General features: G+C 42.3%; 1 protein-coding gene across 1 annotated transcript in view; it reads left to right on the top strand.

Moving 5' to 3' along the window:
- The window catches only part of LOC101853635 (protein cramped-like), a 25,839-nt gene extending 9,357 nt beyond the window's left edge, over positions 1-16,482 (top strand). Inside the window, exons 9-22 of the mRNA XM_005103540.3 lie at positions 454-659; positions 1,820-1,967; positions 2,382-3,325; positions 4,857-5,099; positions 6,433-6,528; positions 7,094-7,225; positions 8,309-8,417; positions 8,875-8,936; positions 10,152-10,449; positions 11,067-11,132; positions 11,599-11,822; positions 12,402-12,575; positions 13,444-13,653; positions 14,100-16,482. Coding sequence (XP_005103597.1) covers positions 454-659; positions 1,820-1,967; positions 2,382-3,325; positions 4,857-5,099; positions 6,433-6,528; positions 7,094-7,225; positions 8,309-8,417; positions 8,875-8,936; positions 10,152-10,449; positions 11,067-11,132; positions 11,599-11,822; positions 12,402-12,575; positions 13,444-13,653; positions 14,100-15,311 — 4,124 coding nt within the window. The 3' untranslated portion in view covers positions 15,312-16,482. The remainder of the gene's footprint in view (positions 1-453; positions 660-1,819; positions 1,968-2,381; positions 3,326-4,856; positions 5,100-6,432; positions 6,529-7,093; positions 7,226-8,308; positions 8,418-8,874; positions 8,937-10,151; positions 10,450-11,066; positions 11,133-11,598; positions 11,823-12,401; positions 12,576-13,443; positions 13,654-14,099) is intronic.
- Positions 16,483-16,621: the final 139 nt, after the last annotated feature.

The following is a 16,621-nucleotide window of genomic DNA, read 5'->3' as shown; positions in this document are numbered from 1 at the left end:
GGGGGGGCATTATTATGTTGTTATGCTCAGTAAAATTGTAAATGGGCTGATTCATCAATGTCATGCTCATAATTGTGCCTGAACTGCATATGGGGAACTGTTGCTTTTTCTTTCCTAGTCCAAACTATCGTCGTTTTCCTCTACTTCTTTTGTATGTTTGTCGTACTCTTGTGACCCGCTATTTCTGGGGTGCCTTGATAGTCGAAGCTGACTTTGTGCTATTTAGGCTAGAGACGTGAAGAGAGTAAGCCTGATTCCCTGTATGGACTTCTCTGTTGACATCCACCCCTTGGCGCTCAAATGACCTTATGCAGTTGCGAGCGCAGTAAAAACTACTAAAACTAAAAACTAAATAAAACTAATCCCCGACACTTATATAACCTTATTGTGTTGCAAGTGCCACAAAATTCTTAATAAAACTAAACTAATGAGATTTCATGATGTGTTCTACAGAGTCAGCAGTGAGAGAGGACGACACTGCGGCCAAGTTCCCCTCCCACATAGTGGTGGAGCTCACGCCCAAGAACTACCACGCCTGGGCCAAAGTTCAGGGCCTCTCCCAGAACCCGAGGGTGCGCTTCAAAATGACGGCCAATCGTACGCTGGAGTCCATGTTCAAGTTCTTGGAGAAGAAGTGGAAGCCACCCAGGTTGAAGCTTGTATCCTTGAAGATGTCCTACCATAGCTTTTAAAGTTATCGGTTGTTTAGCGGATGGTTGGCGCGTGCTCCTTCTTTCCTATCAAACATCTATTGTCCTCTCCTTCTTTTTTCTGTTTAATACTTTCGTTTAACACCTATTATCTTTGGCTCTTATATGACCTAATTGTGTTGCAAGTGCCGTAAAACTCTTGCTAAAACTAGATCAGTTGATATTATTTTTAGTGGTCGTTGGACCAGCCGTGACTATGGATGCACCTGCTTTTGTAAGAAACAGGACAACTCAACTATCCATAAGATTGGAAGGATTTTATTTCTCACAAACAACTGCCTCTTAAAAAAATGAAGAATGTGTTTACTTTCCTGAAATGAATGTTTGGTCAACGTTGATTAGATTTTGCGGAGATGAACAAGTTTGTTTTAAGGAGGGGGAGGGGGGAAGGAGGTGAGAGGCACTTTGCTTGTATTCTCACAGAAAGAGACTCCTCACTGAAAGAGACTTTCTGGTCTGAATTGAAGAGTGTTACACGTTTATGTAGGCTCTTAGGAATGAATGCAGCATCAGTGGGGGTTGTAGTTTGGCTCTTAACGATCAAATCCCCCACTTTTGGTTAGGTATAGTGGAACCTGCTGTAAGGCGCACATGTCCAATCCAAGACAATCACAGAACGACCCCTTCCTATGTCCGTGGCCGGCCCCCCCTCTGCATTTTTTCCTGTATTATTTCAACACTGTCCAAGAAATCTTTCTGAGACATCTTTTCTCCATGACAGTTTTGACTGAATCTGTTCTTTGTTCCTGGATGATGTTTCCTACTCCTGACTGACGAGATGGAAGTAGTTCACTTCCTGGTTGGTCTATATTGTGTCGATAGGGGTGTAAAATATGTAAAACATACAATCAGTGCCTGTCTGTGATCTTGTCTACGGAAGGCAGTGTGAGTTTTTTAAAATATTACCTGGTTGTGATTCATGACAGAATGAGTGCAGTTTGTTGTAATGTGAATGTGATCCAGAAGTCTGTTCAGGGTTGAGCGGTGGTTAAAGCAAAACGAAGGACAGAAATAGTTGATGGACAGGTCAGAAGATAAATAAAATATATCTTACCAGTTATGTTGTGGGAACTTCTGTATATGCAATTTTTTCCTTAAATCTCTCTCAGAAAGAGGGCATGGGCGGGGCGGATGACAGGAACCAGGAGCTGGTGTGCACACTGCACCCCAAATGTAAGATTGCACCAGTGACTGTTATACCGCAGGTGCCGCAGAAAATTGACGTAGCCTTCACGCACTTCCGGGAACATGTGCTGCGTAAGTTTTTTTGTTGTTTTTGGTGGTTTCATCAGGCTTGGACAGTGGGAGAAGAAACGTATGTTAAGGTACCTTTAGGTCTATCTCTATATGAAATCTAGAAGTGAATTCTGTGTATTTATGATCATGTGTGGTGTGCTAGAATGTACATTGTTTATTAATGAATCCTCAGAAAAACGGAAAAGAACATGTTAACTGCTAAATTTATAGAACATTTCATAACATGTAGAACACATTCTTCAGCGTATTGCATTTGTCAGTTTTGTCGATACAGTTGAATGTTATTTTATAATTGTGTAAAACATTTCTTGTGTTTTGCTTTTAATTCATTTTTTGAGTTCATGGTTCCGAACTGTTGCCTTTATTTTTTTATACAACACGTCTGTTTCATGCCAGGGTTTCTCTCTTTTTCAGCTACATTGTTGGCCAAGGAAGCTGCCAAAAGTGACAAAGGAGCAGGAGAGGCAAATAAGGAAGACGTTCCAAGCTCCAGCACCGACAAAGGGGACTCATGTGTCACTTCCAGCACAGAGGGCTCCACAGCAGATTTGATATCGGGGCAGCAGAACATTCCAGAAGGGGAACACAAAGCCCCGTCATCTTTTGCCTCTTTATTGGCGGCGGCGGCCAATGATTTGGCGGCTATAAATTCAACGGAAGCTGACTGCAGCGCGATAACAGCCACGGGCAAAAATGTCCTTGCAGACGCTCCCGTTGGGGCCAAACCTCCAGCGATGATTCTCGCTGACGAGAACGCAATGTTCCCAGATACTTCTCCATTTTCTCCTCCTGAGGTTGTGGGGACCCCTTTATCTTCGGAAGGTACCCCAAAGCATACTGTGATAAAACCACCCACTTCATCTTCTTCATCATCATCATCCAGCTCGGTCGTAGCATCGTCGACTTTGACCGTGCCACCCCTTGTGATATCCTTACCCCCCGTGGCAGGTAAGAAAAGGTCGTCTAAGACGTCCAAAAAGAACTCGTCAAACCAAGAAGCCTGTGATAATGCAGCCAGTTCTTCGGCTGCAGCAAGTGACAATTCTTCCTCCCCTCATAAGGCGGACGCTTGTTCTGCGGAGAGCACGGAGGAATCGGAGCGTGAAATTGCTCGTCTGACCGACTTGGCGCAGGACGGGTTCACTTTGCGTAACTCTAACAACGTCACTCTCCTGCACATCAGTCTCATGCTGGGCCGTGCCAGCCTCATCCGGCTGGAGTACGAATGGAGACCGAAAAAGAACAAGAAGCTGCCGACTAATCCGTTGCTGGATCAGGCGTTGAGTCAGATGAGCAATTTGCTGCGAAGACTCTGCAACATTGCTGCTCTTGACCTGGCCGAGTTCAGTAAGAAAAATGTAAGTACACAGGTGATGGGCTGGCTCTGTTTTGTTTGGAAGTAGTGATGTTGAAGTTTAAAAGAATAAAATTATTTGCCTTGGTAAAGAAAGTTGTCAGCGGCATTTGCTTTTTTTTTTCTGTTCTTTTTTTCTCGCGTATACTTGGGTTTTGCATTTGATGTGTAAAAATTTGTAAACATATATTTGAAAGTAGAATGACACAGAGCATAATGATTAAGAATACTAAAAATACTGTGTATACCGGAGGAAGTGTTCATAAAGTAGGTATAGCATTATAAATATTTTGTTTCTCTTTTTATGCTTCTTCACACAGCAGTCTCCACCTAAGTGCACGGTGCTCGGGAGGGCTCCTAAATGTGTGTTTGCACGGAGTGTGCATTTACGTGTACCTGTGCTGTGAGGGTTGGTGGGTGCTCTGGTGTGGTTTGCCCCTTTTTTCCTCCTATCAAACATCTATTGTCCTTAACTCTCCCCCTTCTTTTTAATGTTGGTTGCTCTCTTGTAGCACATCTATTGGTTGGCACTCATATGATCTATAGCTGCCACTTTTCCGCTAAATGGCGGAAACTCCGCTTCATCTTGCTTTTCCCGCTACTTTCCTCCTTCCTCCGCTGGACCGCTCTCTGTCGCAAATTGCGGTACTTTTTTTACACGCGGAAAACACCGATCCGGAAGAGGGACGAAAACGTGGCTTTCGCATGTCCGCTCGTAGTTTTCTACTTCCATTCTTCTGTGCCTAGCGCTAGATCTAGTTTCACATTGTATATTTTGGAGCAACAGTGTCGATCGAGCATCGGGACGCTGGCGCGCCGAGTTGTCATTGATGAAAATGGCGGAAATTCGAGAGAAATTGATGCAGAATGCAAAGACAAAAGGAGCTGGAATGAGAAAGAAGCAGACGGTGTGCGACTTGAAAAGTTCATAATAGTTCATGAGAAAATTGAACAAGCCGCTTGCCGCACTTTGCGTTTGGTGCGACAAAGAAATCTCTCAGTTCGGCAGCAAAGGTTTTGCCTCCTTGATCCAATACTGCTCTAGAGAATCTACATCGATGCACAAGTTTAAAATAAAAGTGAAAGAAATATTATTATGAGACACAAGCTGGCAACAAACACTGGATTTTTAGTCAACCAAACTGTGTCAAATGCTTGTTAGTCAACTTAATGTCTTGGTTTTTTTTGTGGTTTTTTTTTTTTCAAATACGTTTTAATTCAGTAGCCTATGGTTAACAAATTCATGTATGACAGTTTTCCCTTCTAAAAACATAGGCTAGATGTTCATACTGCCTCTGGATCTCACTGGTTTTACTCCGGCCTTCGTAGAGCGCGCGTACGTCTTCGAGTGAATTTCCTCCTTTTTTGAAATTCCTGAGTGGCAGCTATGAGACGTAATGTGTTGTAAGTGCCATAAAACTATTACTGAAACTAAAACTAAAACTAAAGTACCTGTGTAAAGGTGAAAAGGGATGCAACCATCTCATTTCCTTGATATTGTCCTGACCTTTATCGCTTGTCTTTGTGTTTTTCAGGATCAGAGTAAAACCAAAGGTCCATGTTCGGTGTGCGGCTGTGGAGGGGGTCAGCGATGCAAGAAGTCGTGTGCTGGAGAGAGACGAGAGCCCGTCAGCCGAGATGCCTGCACCAACACAGAGCCGCTGAAGCTATACCAGTCACCCGTAGCGTCCCCTGTGCAGATGTTCCGTCGTCCTGTGCTAGCGACTCCTCGCACGTTTGTGGCCGCCCCAACACCCGTGCCGGTGCCGAGAGTACAGGTGAGAGGGAAGGATATGAATTATAGGGACAGAGGGCAGGAATCGTATACAAAACTATGAAGGAACATTTTGCCACCTCTGAATCACAAAGTTCTATCTGACGTTTTTTAGCCGTTTTGAGTTCTAAGACCATGAGATGGAAAACCAAATGTTCTGTCTGCTCTATCAAAATTGTAAGGTTATTCTGAGTCGTTATAAAGATATTAAAATAATTGCATTTGAAAAAGTATGACATGATGTGAAACTCAAAATCTCTAACGTCAAATTTCTTAAAACTAGATACTGAGTAGATAGAGATTTGCAATTATGAGGGAGCGATTTGTAATGATCTCTGTTGAGGGAATTATGAGGTTCGGTGGCAAGTACCAGTACCAGTACACTCATACTATAATCACAGCTCCGAACCAAAAGATAAAAAATGCATTTGATATGTTTTTGAGGGTTTGAGTACGAAAGTCAGTTTTGTATGGGAAAATTCGCTTTCTCTCCTTTTTGTTCTCAGTCGCATAAAACTTGAAATCTGGTATCTGTCATATATTGGGCTGTCCTGATCAGTTTATCTGTTAGTCCGTATAGTTTCTCGTTTAGTGTCAGTGGGGTTGGCCAAGTTTCATGTCTCAGGGCCCTGTGTGTCCTGCAGTGCTGAAGGATGTGTTCCACTGTTTGGTCCGCCTCCCTGCTCTGGCATTTTGGTGATAGCACAAGTTTAAAACATCTGTACATAATATGTTGTCTCAGTCTTGTATGTTGTGTTCTTAGTCTGAAGATAATCACTTGTTCTTGGCGGGACTGCTCATAGTAGCCATCTGGTGTCTGTGGTGCTTTAAGTAGTGTATTTATAATTACGCATTCTCTGTGTTCTGGTATTGCTCTTCACAACATTCTGATTTACAAAAATTTCATATGTTGAATAAATAGCCACATTGACTTTAGCTGTGGTTAAAGGCACTTTGCATGAGTTTTCCTCCTCACTTTGCTCAGATGGGAATTTGTACCCAGCTATAGACAGTGAAAGATCTGGTCAGTTTGTTAGTTTTTGAGCGCGGGCAGTCTGTAGCTTGCACTGTGTGCTTCCTGGGAAGTCGAGAATGTTTCTGAGTGTTCTTTTAAGGGTCTGCTGGGGTAATGGTTGTTGTAAAGCACATAGAGCATGCTGTAGAGCATGGATATGCGCTATATAAATGCAGTTATTATTATTATTATTATAATTATTATTATTATTATTTTTATTATTATATTACTACTCTTTTCCTAAGGTCTGAGTCTCGTCTCTATTTTTCTAAGCAGTTCACAAAGATTGATTAATAAAACAAAAATGAACTGTCCCACCCAGGTGAATGGCAAAGACCCAGTGTTCCGAGTGCCTCTGGTCCCGTCTTTCAAGCAGGGCCCGACGAAAGAAGAGCAGCAGCGTGCGGCCAAGCTTATTGTGAGTTATCTCTCTTTGTTGACCGACCCCGATTGACACACACATATCGACCCAGAAAAGCCGTATTGTCGCGCCATCACCACCTAGATAATGGAAAAAAACCCATGGTTTTGATTAATGGGTTGTTGTTGTCTTTTGAAATGTACTCTTTTTCATTAGATTATTCTTATTTTTAATGTGTGTCTTATTTCTTGTTTGAGGCAAAGGTATGTAGATCGCTTAATTTGACTGACAAATGAGATGGGCTGTTAGCTCAGTTTGTATCATGCTAGGTTATGTTAAGGATAATGGTTGGCCTTTGTTCGACTCCCCAATGGCATGTTCTTGAATTTTAATTTTTGGGGAAATCTCACAGCTCTCTGCTAACTTCGGGCTCTTATGTGTTCGATATGGATGTAAAATTCGGCGAGTGCTCCTGTCCGTCCTGCGTTATTACTTTCAGTGCGTTATTTCTGACTGTTCTCCTGACTTATCCCAGTTCTAGATGATTATTATTGGGTTGTTTTTTTGGTGTGTTTTTTTTAAGTTAAAGGAAATAAAATGACTGTTCTGTATTTTTATTTAGCAAATGGAGCCTAAAAACAAATTACTGAGGAAGAGAACGCTGACCCCTAAGAATCGGAAGGCTCCGCCAATCATAGTACAGAGGACGCTTCTTCCGAAAGTTTCCCCGAACCAAATGGTGGCGTATATACAGGTGAGTGGTTTTGCTTGTTCTGGATCGATCTTTTTTTTTTAAACAATGTCACAATCTTGTTCCTTGCTCCATGTCAGTTTTTTTAATGTGTCTCCATCATATACTGCTTCCAGCTCCTTGGGTGTCAATGCATTTTGTCACAAACACTTCTTTTCAGCTTTTTTATTGTTCTAGTTCATTCTTTGTGAAATTATGCTGATTCCCATGGTGATTAGATGCCTCACGGAACTCATGAAAAGCTCTCAACCGCTCTTAACAATGTTGGTTTATGTAATTGAAAGCCTTAGGTGCCAACATTTACAGGAAAATGTATTAGATATGTTTCTGAGGTTTTCAGTGTGAAAGTCTGTTTTTGTATCAGAAAATATGTATTCTGTGTTTTGTAGTGTTGCTACACGGACTTACCAATGCTAAAGAAAAATTACAAACTTTCGAGACCTAATAATAAAAACGAAGCCCATAAGTGAATTAGAAAGGTCTTTTTCTGCAGGTCCACTTCGAATTTTTAAAAAATTTATTGAACTAGGAAAAGGGTGTGTGAAGGGTTAGTAGGTGGGTTAACTAACTGATGCCCTTTATCTTGACCTGCCCCATGGGTAGAGTGGTTTTTTGTTTGTTTGGTTGTGACAAGTTGGCAGCTTTGGAATTCTGTCTTTGCCTCCCCAGGGCAGTGCTACTGACTGAAGTTTCTTTAGACCATTCCCATAGGGGGGATATTAACATGTTCTTATGCACAGTAGAATTGTAAATGGGCTGATTTATCAATGTCATTTTATGTGCCGGAACAACATAGGAGGAACTGCTGCTTTTTCTTTCATCATCCTTGCTATTGTTATTTTTTCTCTACTTCCTTTGTATGTTTTTCACTCTCTTGTGCACCGTTATTTTCGGGGTGCCTTGATAGTCGAAGCAGACTTTGTGCTGTTGATGCTAGAGAGGTGAGCAGAGCAGAGTTAGCCTGATTCCCCGTTTGGACTTCTCTGTTGACATCCACCCCTTGCCGCTCATATGATCTTATGCAGTTGCGAACGTGGTAAAACTTACTAAAACTAAACTATTCTGTCTTTGTCCCCCCCCTCTCAGCCTGGGACTTCCATCCCCGGCCAGGTGATGGTGGAGGTGAACCCGGAGAACCTGTCACCTGTGACCAACATTGTGGGGTCTCCGACAACCTCAGGGGTGATGGCGAAAGGTGAGGAGAAAGTTCAAATAAGTAACTCGATCTCTGGACATTATGATCTGAAATGCGGGATCTTCGCTGAATGTAGACTTTTAGAGTAAATCAGAGCGGGGCGGGATCTTAGGGGTGACTTTTGTGTTGTAAATTTCGGTTTTCTTAAAACAGTGGGATCTTAAGCGAACCGGAATCGTAAACGGTGGGGTCTTAGGCGGAGACTACTGTATTTATATAAATATCAAAGAAAAAGTCATTGCCTCTCACTCGAAGATATCTGTGGTGCAAAATTCTTAAGACAGTAAAAGTTTCACAAACTAAGAAAAATGCACTGTTTTTCCCCCCCAGATTAAAAAAAAAGTTAGGTGTAATGTATTCATTGTATACTCCAATTACTCAATAGACTGGACACTTTTCAGTTATTGTGCCCATGTACCACATACTCGATTACCTGACACCTCATATCTTATCTCAGATCCCCTTGTTGACCGTTCAAACGATGTTGTTCTCCTTGGACCAGCTCAACTACCGAATCAGGTAAGCTAAATTTTTGCCTTAAAAAATAACAAAATTGATTTTTAAAAATTCTATTACATTTCATGACATCTTTGTGTGGGCTTTTATGTATCCCCTTTTCTACGATGTAGAGATTGTAAAAGGTGCTCTACTCTAAATGTGGCTATTGTTAATATAGGTTTGATACATTCAAATGCAGTTAGTGGTTGGCGGGTGCTCTGGTGTGGTCTGCTCCTTCTTTCCTATCAAACATTTATCATGGATATCTCTTCTTCTTTTTGTGTTTGTTTCTCTCTTGTAACATCCCTAGTCTTCGGCACTTATATAACCTTATTGTGTTGCAAGTTCTACAAAACTCTTACTAAAACCTGAATTCTCATGTAGTAGACTCCTTGGAAAAGTATCTTCATCCTGTTCAGAGGATGTCTTGCTAGTCTATGGCTTGTTTTGCTCTGATTGCTGGGTTAAGAAGGTTGAAGGCCGAACTGGATAAACATCCAGTGACTAGTGGAAAATGAAACCTTTTTAAAAGAATAATATGAATGAAAACAGACAAATGTTAAAATCTACTAAATCAAGGCATACCAATTATTGCTCTTTTTCCAATTTGTCAGAGATGGATGTTTCGCATCTTTTCTTGACCCCGGGGCAGTGCCACTGACTGAAGTGTCTTTAGGCTATTCCCAAAGGGGGAACATTTCTCTTTCATGCACAGTAGAATTGTAAACGGGCTGATTCATCAATGTCACGCTCATAACTGTGCCTGATCTACAACAGGAACTGCTGCTTTTTCTTTCCTAATCCTTACTATTGTCATTTTTCCTCTACTTCTTTTGTATGTTTTTCACACTCTTGTGACCCATTATTTCCGGGGTGCCTTGATAGTCGAAGCAGACTTTGTGCTGTTGAAGCTGGAAAGGTGAGCAGAGTAAGTCTGATTCCCTATAAGGACTTCTCTGTTGACATCCACCCCTTGGCGCTCATATGACCTTATGCAGTTACGAGCGCCGTAAGACCTCTACTTAAACTAAAACTAATTTTTTCTTGGCAACAAGTTTTGTATGTTTTGAGTAAGTTTTGAGTTATGGAGATTCTCACACTGGACTGCTTTAAATTCTCTTGTGGGCCGGATATATTTGTTCGCAGGGCCAGATGGGGCCTGTGTGGGCCTTGAGTGGGATTGTTATCTGTGACCTAGATTTTAACAACAGTGTTGTTTTCGTGTGTACTTTTCAGGTTCTGGACGGAGGGAAAGATATGCCTGCCCCACCTGGCACCCAGCATACGATCAATACTGCACCAATAACGGGATTCCTGCCTTTGGCTTCTGTAGCCATGTCTGGTTCCTTGGACTCTGTATGCAGTACAAACCCTCTGGAATTGTCAGCTGCCACATCAAATGCTAGAGAGGTCCCAGCTGTGAGCGGCGTCGTCACCCCAGTTTCCCACATGGTGCAGATCTCGGACATGTCTCTCATGTCTCAAAATGATATTAGCATCTCTGACCTGGACATATCCATGAACTGTTCAAACAGTGAGTTGTGGAGATTGGTGCCATGTTTTGTTGTCTGTTGGTCTGTCCATCTGCACATGACCCTCCGTGGGTGGTTTGCGGGTGCTCTGGTGTGGTTTGTTCCTGCTTTCTTATCAAAGATCTTATTCTCTTGTAACACCTCTAATCTTCTGGCGCTCATATGACCTTATACAGTTGCGAACGCCGTAAAACTTCTACTAAAACAAACTAAAAAAACATCTTTTCCCTCCTTTTTTTTTGTGTTTGTTACTCTCTTGTAACACTTTTATTTTTTAGCACTTATATGACCTTATCATGTTGCATGTGCAGTAAAACTCTTATTAAAACTAAACCAAAACTCATCCCTCAAGCTTTTGTCTGGTCGTAATATGTGTGTTTGGGGCCCCACTGCCTATCATTCTGGTCCCCTTTAGATCCCTTATTATTTTATTTATAAGTAGAATTGTTATGTGGAATAAAATTCAGTAGTTTTACTGGATGTGGGGGGGGGGGGATAAAGATGAATGAGGTTCTGCTGTTTTCAATACATAATCTGATTTAGTAAGTTTTTCACAGACACACCCCATGTAATCATAGCTTTCTTGTTGGTTTAAGTATTTCAAAAATGTTTTTCTCAGTGGGACCAGATGCTGGTGATAAGTTCTTGGACATGGTGATGCAGAATTCCGAGCAAGGGTTCTCAGGTGAGTTTTATTTGTATGACCTCTTGTATTGGAGTTGATGATATTTGAGTTACGTCCTCCCTCTTTCCTTCCTTCTTTTCTCTTTTTTCTTACCACAGGCTAAGTACTCTGTCTTTGAAATGTTATTTGTGTCGAGTACAGCATTAAACTATTATAAAAAGAAAAATCATCAAAAAAAAAAAAGACTGGTGGTTGGCGGGTGCTTTGGTATGGTCTGCTCCTTTTCTCCTATCAAGCATCTCTCCCCCTCCTTTTTTTGTGTCTTTTATTCTTTTGTAACACCTCTAGTCTTCGGCACTTATTTGACCTTGTGTTGCAAGTGTTGTAAAACTCCTACTAAAATGAACTCTCCACCCCCCCACCCCAAAAAAAACCCCCCAAAAAAAACCAACAACCCCCCCCCCCCCCCAAAAAAAACTCCCCCCATCTCCCCAAAAAAAACCCATTCTAAATGTTTTATTGGCAGGCCTGATTGAGAAACAAGGAGACAAGTCGGACAGCCTGCGGGTAGGTCCAGGCCCCCACCTCCAGACGACGGGCGCAGCTACCACCGGTCACAGTTTCGACCCGTCGGTGCTGAGGACTCCACCACACCACGGCATCTCGGCCGCTGACATCCAGTCACACACCAGCATGTTCTCCTCCCCGCTCAAGTTGAACATTTCCGACCAGGCGTGGCTCAACACAGATGTGAGTGAGAGGAGCTTAGAAGCTGTTTGGAATTCCATCTTTTGCTTTGTTTAGTTGCTTTTACTGAACATGGATTGGTTTTATATTAGTAATGTAAATGTAACTTGTTAGTGTAGTATGAGCATGGAATTCTACCCTTTGTTTTGTTGGTTTTATTGACCGTAAATGATTGAAATAGTGTCAAGTTGATAATGACAAAACTACTATTTAAAAAGAAGAAAGGTTAATGTGTTCGCCTCTCCAATTGCTTCCTGTTTATTAGTCACTTTAGCTCTCGTACTTGACATAGCATATGTAAGCTTTTCTGTCTCATAAAAAAAAGGCAGTACAGGAGGTGACATTCCATCTGCCAGTAGGTTTGGTGATGGGCTTCATGCTTACAATGAGAACATCTGGCTCATGGTAATCAATGTTTGTAACAACATGGGAGGTTTGTGTGAGGAAGGGACGTTTGCCATTTTACTGTGAAGGAGGGGATGGGGGTGGGGATTGATTTGCTGTTTTTTTTTTTTTATTGTGTTTCAATTCTAAAAGTGTGAGTTTACTAATTTTAACTGCTTTCTTTGTGAAATGTTTCAGACTGGGGATGTGTCTCTGTCTGCCATTTTGGATGAGAATTCGTCGTTCGGCAAAAAGGCCAGTGGTAAGAGTGGAGAATCTTTGTCCGGGCCCCCCAGCTACACAGCCTTCTTCGACTCGTCATCGTCGGATGCCCTCGATGCTAGTGCTGTCTCCTTTAGCAAAACTACCCAGGTAAAAATGACGGAATTTGTTTTGTCTCAGAAGTTTCTAGAAATTGGGGAAATATTGAAGGTTCTTGGCTTTCGGCACACTGACATAATCTGGTCTTTACCCTTGTTCTACTTTTATTCCTCTTCGGCTGATCCTAAATCTATCCTGACTTGATAGCTATTAACCCTTACAGCAGTCAATTATTTCTGACCTTCACTTGCCCTCAGCAGCGGATTATTTTTGCCTTCGTTACACTGACACACGGTAATGTCAGAAAGACGTTCTTTCAACACATCCCCGTGGTTGGTTGGTGGGTGCTCTGGTGTGATTTCCTTGTTTCCTATCAAACATCTATCTTCCTTGTCTCCCCTTTTAAAAAATGTTTTTTACTCTCTTTTAGCATCTCTAATCTTCTGGCGCTCATATGATCTTATGCAGTTGCGAGCGCCGTAAAATCTCTAAGAATAAAAAAAGCATCCCACTGAAGCTAGAAACTTGTATGGTATATCATAACAACCACAGACGAATAAATTTTCAACTCCCATTTATTTGTGTGCTTTTTTTAGTGTGTTCAGTTCGAAGTTTGTCAGTTGCCTGAACTTTTACTACTACGTAACTTTCACTTTTGTATTAAACTTGTTAGATTATTTAGCCGTTTCGGTGACCTTCATGTTTTATTTATTGTATTCTTCTGACATGCCCTTTGCTATGTAAATAAAGGACGAGTGTTTGGCCTGTGTGAGGGAATGGGTTTTTAAAAATTTTGGTTATCCATGTCTTGGTGTCTGTTTCTGCAAAATTAGGGTTGGTCCTGACAGCGGCTATCTTTCTAATGGATCTAAATTTTGTCAATCGGAATGTTAAACATTTCACAACTTTGCATCCTCAGGGCTGTGATGTGTCTTTGAGTTCTTTCTTAGACGCTAACTTCTGCAAAAAGGACGACCCTTGCGCCATCTCCCCGCTCACCAAGGTCTCCTCGTCAGGCTCTGGTCACAAGCTGCCGTCGTCGGGGGGCCTGTTCTCCAGTAGTGCTGGGTCGTACAGTGGTGTACAACTGTTCAGCGACGCCTCGCAGGACTCCATTGTTAAGTTGGACGTATGTATTATTCCTGATTTTCATATATATAATGTAATTATTTGGCTGTTCCCATATTCACATCGTCATAGTATTTCTTTTTTTGGTGGATATTGATACAACCCATTTCTGCCTAAATCAACCAAAATCGCCATGATAATTTAATAACTGGTTGTAAAGTGCCTAGAGAATGCTGTAGAGCATGGGTATGTGATGTTAATGCAATTCTTCTTTTTCTACTTCAAGCGCCAGATCTGAAACGTATTGGCAAACATGGTTCATCTGTGCTCAAATGCTCTCAAAAACCCTCACTATCCCGATCTTTCCCTGTCACCCATAAATTTGTTATGATATGATGTTACATACATTACAATGAGTAACTTAAAGGTTCCAGTTTTTCAATAAGCTGTGAATAGTACTGTACATTGTTTTGAGTGGGATGTAAAAGTCAAAACTTTTCTCTCCAGGTGGATGGGGCCCTGCAGGGCATGGTCAACGACAGCAGCATGGACTTGGTCAGCAAGTTCGAGTCTTTAGCTGCGCAGATCAACGCACGCCAGGAACCGGACGTGGTAATGACGGGAGGTCACATCGATTCTTCTTTAGGTCTTAGGGTTGGCGTAGCTCATGATGAACCCGTTACTCTTGTGGGCGCCAGCGGTCGTAACAGCGGTCAAGGTGACTCTTTCCACGGATCTGGTACTGTTCATATGACAGCCGGGCAACATGGTTCTTCTTTACCCACTGGTATCACTGTGCAGCATGAATCTGATGCTCTACGTGTAACGGGGGGTCAACATGATGAGTCTTTGGTCACAGGGATTTCTGTACAGTCCGTGCCGGATAATTTTAGAATGACCAATAGTCAGCAGGACTCGTCTTTTGTCCCTGAGATTTCTGTTCAGCAGGATTGTGTTGCTTATGGACTGGATGGCAGTCAACTCCACCCTTCTTTAGGCCATGGGATTACTGTTCAGCATGATTCCAATGCTCTTGGAATGACCAGCGGACAACACGACTCTACTTTAGTCTCTGGAATCGCTTCAAGGTACGAATCAAATCCGATGGGGTCTGCCAGTGGTCAAAATATTGTAGGTCTGGATGGTCAGTCACGGACGTCTGAGGGATCTAGTCAGGTTCAGGAGGATGGAATGTTTCATGCTGTGACAGTCGGTGAACCGGCAAGCTCTGGCATTGGGGATCTGGTGACTCAAGCGGGTGGTGTGAATACGGTGCTGAGCCCCTCAGGTGGCACTAGCGTGAATCCTGGGCTGGTGGTGAAATCTGAGGAGTGTGCGGGCACGGTGTGCAGTGTGGAGGACGGTGGCTCGGAGGTCGTGGTGCTGAAGATCGAGCATTTGGACGAGGATTCTGTTGTGTTGAACATGATGCCTCAAGAACAAATGGATGGCAGTGGGAAGACTACTTCTCTTGGTGCGGAATGTTCCGATTCGGAGCGTACGGTGCTGGTCACTGGGGGGTGTGAGGGACGGAGTGATACCACGGTGGCGTCGGTGTTGGGGAACGTTGTCGGTGAGCTGGGGAGCGCGGGCGCAGGGGCAGGAGAAGGGGACTCGTCGGAGGTTACGAGTCGGGACAGCGAGTTGTTGAACATTGGGGGTATTGGCCCTGAGGAGCAGGAGGCAGCTGTGGAGAGTATTTTTAACTTGGGATCATAGGTGCTGGGGACTGCAGTGTTGAACATTCATTTTCAACATGGGTGGTTGATAGGTGTAGCAGACAACAACGTTGAAAATTTTTGACATTGTATAATGTGAGCAGGATATTGCAGAGCTGAACATTTTTTGCACTGGGAGTTCAGAGCAGGAGTCGGCAGTGTTGAACAATGTGGGATGTAGAGTGATGATAAGTGACCCAAGTGTTGATCATGTATGACATTGGGTGTTGGGAGCAGGAGAATGTTGAGTTACAACTCTGTAATGATGTAGTGGACACATATGTCCAACCACATACCAAAAGCAATGTTGTTGCACATTTGAATGATCGTACACAAACCTGAAACACAAATTTGTATACTTCATTGTATGCAGGTTGCGGTCTTGTCTTTTTAGGTTTCGGGTAAAGAAATAATGAATCGAAAAATCTGTACCAGTACCAGTCATGAAGTTATAGGCTTAAAAGTTAAAGCACCTCAAAATAGCACGCAGTCTTCAAGTGTAGTTGAATAACAAGAATGTGTTCCTCATAGAGTTAACTGAACTTAAAACCAACACACACTCTGAACAAGGTTACTATAGAATGTAGCTTTGGTAAAAGGGAGGGAATTTTGTTCCTAGTAAACTCTGAGCTTGTACTACTGCATTGTCAAGTTGTTTCCTGTTGATGGAAAGCTGTCCGGAAGACTGTTAACGAAGTCCCATTCTGTACGAATACTCTGAATCGCCTTCTTGGGGACTACATTTTTTTTACTGATGAAAGTGTACATAATGTATAGTTTTTGTGTTGTTTGAACACATGCTCCCTGAGATTTGCATGCTATTTCTTTGCAGTTTTACACCAAATTGTTGTACCCATCGAATTCTTTGAGGGCTAGTCCAGCGTATTGTTGATGTACAGCCATATGCGTATGCCGGTTTACCAAGTCATATGGAATGACTTTGTCCAAAGCGATTGTTTTGATTGATTTTCTTCCTGTGGTCGTATATACGTCATATAAGCTTACCATGCTTTGTTGGGTTTTTTTTATGTACTTACTGGTACGTATTATGTGACTGTGAAAATGACTCTTCACTTTTGGGACATGTTTTTCTGTTTGGTTGGAGATTGACTGTGGGTGTTTTTTTACCTGTTTAAAAAAAGAATCAGGGAAATTATTACACGAAAGAAAAAGAAAGAAACATGCCAGGAATGTTTTAATGTTTTATCGCCTTTTAAATGACCTTACAATGTTGAAAGCGTTGTTAAACCTGTACAATACCATACATTTCCTTTTAATGGCATTTTGTTTTGTCCATCCTTCCCCCCCCCC

The sequence above is a fragment of the Aplysia californica genome, unplaced genomic scaffold (genome assembly GCF_000002075.1).
Source record: "Aplysia californica isolate F4 #8 unplaced genomic scaffold, AplCal3.0 scaffold00378, whole genome shotgun sequence".
NCBI classification, from domain to species: Eukaryota; Metazoa; Mollusca; class Gastropoda; order Aplysiida; family Aplysiidae; genus Aplysia; species Aplysia californica.
This window is presented reverse-complemented; position numbering and strand designations above follow the sequence as displayed.